The sequence below is a fragment of the Antechinus flavipes genome, chromosome 5 (genome assembly GCF_016432865.1).
Source record: "Antechinus flavipes isolate AdamAnt ecotype Samford, QLD, Australia chromosome 5, AdamAnt_v2, whole genome shotgun sequence".
In the NCBI taxonomy this organism is placed as follows: Eukaryota; Metazoa; Chordata; class Mammalia; order Dasyuromorphia; family Dasyuridae; genus Antechinus; species Antechinus flavipes.
This window is the reverse complement of record NC_067402.1, coordinates 221,516,892-221,520,538: the sequence shown is the minus strand read 5'-3', so window position 1 is coordinate 221,520,538 and position 3,647 is coordinate 221,516,892. Positions and strand designations below refer to the sequence as shown.

At 37.7% G+C, this 3,647-nt stretch overlaps 1 protein-coding gene across 1 annotated transcript; it reads left to right on the top strand.

Moving 5' to 3' along the window:
- The first annotated feature begins 1,372 nt into the window (after positions 1-1,372).
- Positions 1,373-2,332, top strand: LOC127539402 (olfactory receptor 9K2-like). Its single transcript, XM_051963603.1, has one exon. The coding sequence runs from the start codon at positions 1,391-1,393 to the stop codon at positions 2,330-2,332; it is 942 nt and encodes a 313-aa protein (XP_051819563.1). The 5' UTR covers positions 1,373-1,390.
- The last annotated feature ends 1,315 nt before the right edge of the window (positions 2,333-3,647 follow it).

Here is a 3,647-nt window from a genome sequence, read left to right as displayed (position 1 = left end):
ACATTCCTGGAGAGAATTCTTTATATTAGCTCCTTACCTCTGGAGATCGCTCAGCTTGCCTCTCATGGCAGGGGGAAAGATTCCAAAATCTAGGTATTGTAGTGGCATGTATCCAGTCTGAAATGTAACTGAGGGTAGGTTTGCAGTTTCTCAGATCAGCGTACCCCAAGCCAATTTGGGGTGGTATTGTGGAGGCAGCACTCTCAAATCTGCCTTGCCTGGGGACTGAGTAGGCACCTGTGCACTAACCCAACTGGCTATTTCTTTTACCCTGGCCTTCAATGAAGAAAGTAAGACTGAATCAGGAAGAATTAAGTCAAGGACAGTAACTGATGAATTCAAGGTGAGAAATCTAGTTCTGGATTTGGGTCATTCCTACTTTGGTGAGTAAATATTATTGGATAATTTAAACCAGAGAAGCAATGATGGGAATAACAGAATAGTTAGATGCCCCTAGCAGAACTGCATGGGAAAGTAGAATGACTCTAGAAAGGTTATTGGCAGGAAGAGAAGGTATATGTGTTCAACTGGAAGTAGTTTCACTCCTATTAAAGCCCTATTAGAAGAATTAGCAGAGAATTCGGGGATTAATTATTCATCCTGTGTAAGATCTACGCAAAGGTTAATAGACTTTTATTATGAAATGGAATGTAAAAATTAGCCAAATCTCAAGGGTTTGAAAAAGATGTGGAAAACAAATTATAAAAAATAAAGAAGGGGGAAATTGTGAGAAATGGATGGACGTTTGTTTTCCACAGTCATGAAAATTAAATTGGAGAAATGAAACTTAAATTAGAAAACTGAAATTCACAAGGACATCAAGGAATTATCAAGGGCAGGGACTGATTTTTGTAATCAGGGGCAGTGACCTGATATTTGAAAAAGATCTTTTGTTCTTTGCCCTCAACCCTCCTTTGTTACTTTCCCCCATTGCATCCCCTTGAATGCAGGAAAGATTTATTTTACATTCTTTTAAGAATGGGTGCCCAGGTTAGTAGACACACTTTTGGAAATGCAAAGACGGTGTTTTATTTATTGTCCTGAACAGCAAGTCACTCTCAGGATTCTCCATTAGTTGGGTGTTACAGAAATTACTGAATGTGAATCTCCACTTCTCATTATATAGCCAGTCTCTGTACCCAAGGAGCTTACATTCTTATGGAGGCAAAGTTCACTGTGCTCCAGTTCAAGTCTAAAATCACCCCATTTTTTGCTGTCCTTGTGAGTTTCAATTTTCTAATTTAGGTTTCATTTCTCCAATTTAATTTTCCTAAGTCTGTGGAAACCAAATAAATCTCATTCAATTTCTCACAGCACATAGAAGCCATTTAACAAATATTTATTGACTTGACTTTTGACCTTGACTTGTGCCTCTTACCAGGTGTGTGCCATGAGTGAAAGAGGAGCAGACAACCATTCAGAGGTGACCGACTTCATTCTTGTAGGATTCCGAATCCGCCCTGAGCTCCATACTCTCCTCTTCCTGCTTTTTCTGTTTATCTATAGCATGGTCTTTCTGGGAAATGCTGGCATTATAACTCTCATCCTTACTGACTCCCGATTGAATACACCCATGTATTTCTTCCTAGGCAACCTCTCCTTCATCGACCTCTCCTGTGCTTCTGCTATAGCACTGAAGGCCATGGCCAATATCTTATACATGAGAAATACCATCTCTTTCACAGGCTGTGTGATCCAGCTCTTCCTCTTTGCCCTCTTCATGGTAACAGAAGGTTTTGTTTTATCAGCTATGGCTTATGACCGCTTCATAGCCATCTGCTCTCCTCTGCTCTATACTGTTCGCATGTCAAGATGCTTTTGCACTCAGCTTGTGTTGGGTTCCTATCTTTGTGGCTGGTTTACAGCCATTCTCCAAGTAAGCATGACCTTTTCCTTGTCTTTCTGTGCCTCTCGAGTCATTGATGATTTCTACTGTGACTCTCACCCAATGGAAAAAATCTCATGTTCTGATATTTTTTTCCACAAGATAGTGTCATTAACTTTGGCTGGGGTCATTATTTTTCCTACAATTGTAGTCATCCTGGTGTCCTATTCTTATATTGTAGCTACCATCTTGAAAATCCGCTCTTCTGAAGGCCGAAAGAAAGCCTTTTCAACCTGTAGTTCTCACCTGGGGGTTGTGAGTTTGCTCTATGGGACTGTCTTTTTTGTATATGTCATTCCTCCTGACAGCCCTGAGTTACGCAAAATAGCTTCTGTATGTTATACCCTTGTCACTCCAATGTTGAATCCTCTGATTTACTCTCTAAGAAATAAGGAAGTCAAAGCTGCTTTGCAAAGAATTGTGAGGAAGAAAAAAGCCTTATTCTAAATCCTTTCTTTTCTCTTAATTGCTTTTTTCAATGTGGATTTTGTAATCCTGAGCTGCCTTAATTATGGATAGGGATAGAAGCTAGACCTGTGATTTCATAAATGCAAGGAACTATCAGATGAGGAAACTTCCTCAATCAATGCAAGTTGGTCCTTTCTCTGCAGCTTATCACAGAGAATAGAATAGGATTAGTTATTTTTGAAGTCATTTTCCAGTCATGTCTAACTATTCATGATAACTATTCAATATTTAGAGTTTTCTTGACAAATATTATTAGGAAATAGGCTTGCTATTTCCTTCTCCAGCAGAATGGGATACTGAAAGTAATGATATAATAAGAATAAGAATAGTAATAATACCATACATTTATATGGTGCTTAATATATGCCAGGCACTGTGTTAAGCACAACCTTGAGAGGTAGGTGCTATTATTACCCCCATTTAATAGATGAGGAAACTGAAGGAAATGGAAACTAAAAGATTTTTCCAGAGTTTCCACAACTTAGCCTATGTCAGAAACAGCACTGGAATCCCAGTTCTTTCTGGCACCAAGGCCAGCTGTCTTTGAAGTACCAGTGTTGCCCTTCCTAGTCTTCCCTAGAACAGAAGAAATTTTCTGTCATATTCTTCATTCATTCTTAAATGTTCATTCATCTTCTTAAATGTTCCACCCATTCTTTCTCCAGGCTAAAATATTTTTTAAAATATTCTGGATCTCAGAGGCACATTATAAAAACATTGTCTTCTGACAGCAATTGAGGCTTGAGGATTTGATTGCCTTCAGAATTGGTAAACTGGAAATATACTTTAGAAGACTGATCATTTGGGAGTTTATTTCTACAAAAGGTGTGCATGGGGGGAGGGGTAAAATGTACAGGAATTAGTGAATTAAAAAAAATAATGAGTTTATATTGTTTTTTAAATGTCAACAGAATTTTTACCTTGAGTCAGGTGTGTGTGGAAAGTGAAGGGGATGGAATAGAAGTGGAAGAAAAATAAGATACTTTAATAAGTACTTTAAAAAATTACTTTGCTGGCTCATCATAGAGATCAATGAGAAAAGAGGCTTATTGTCTCTAGTCCCTTGACATATCCTAGAGACAGAAACTGCTTAAATGGCATTATTCAATGGCATTTTAATAATCTTCATCAGCTTACATATTCTCTATAATCTGCCATTCCTTTCTTGAAATGACAGTTGCTCCTTGGATTTATGCAAATGATCAATTATTCACATTAATATATTGAAATAAACAGAAGAAATTCTAGAATTCACTTAAAAATGTGACTATCAGGTAAAGAGACCATTTTAATG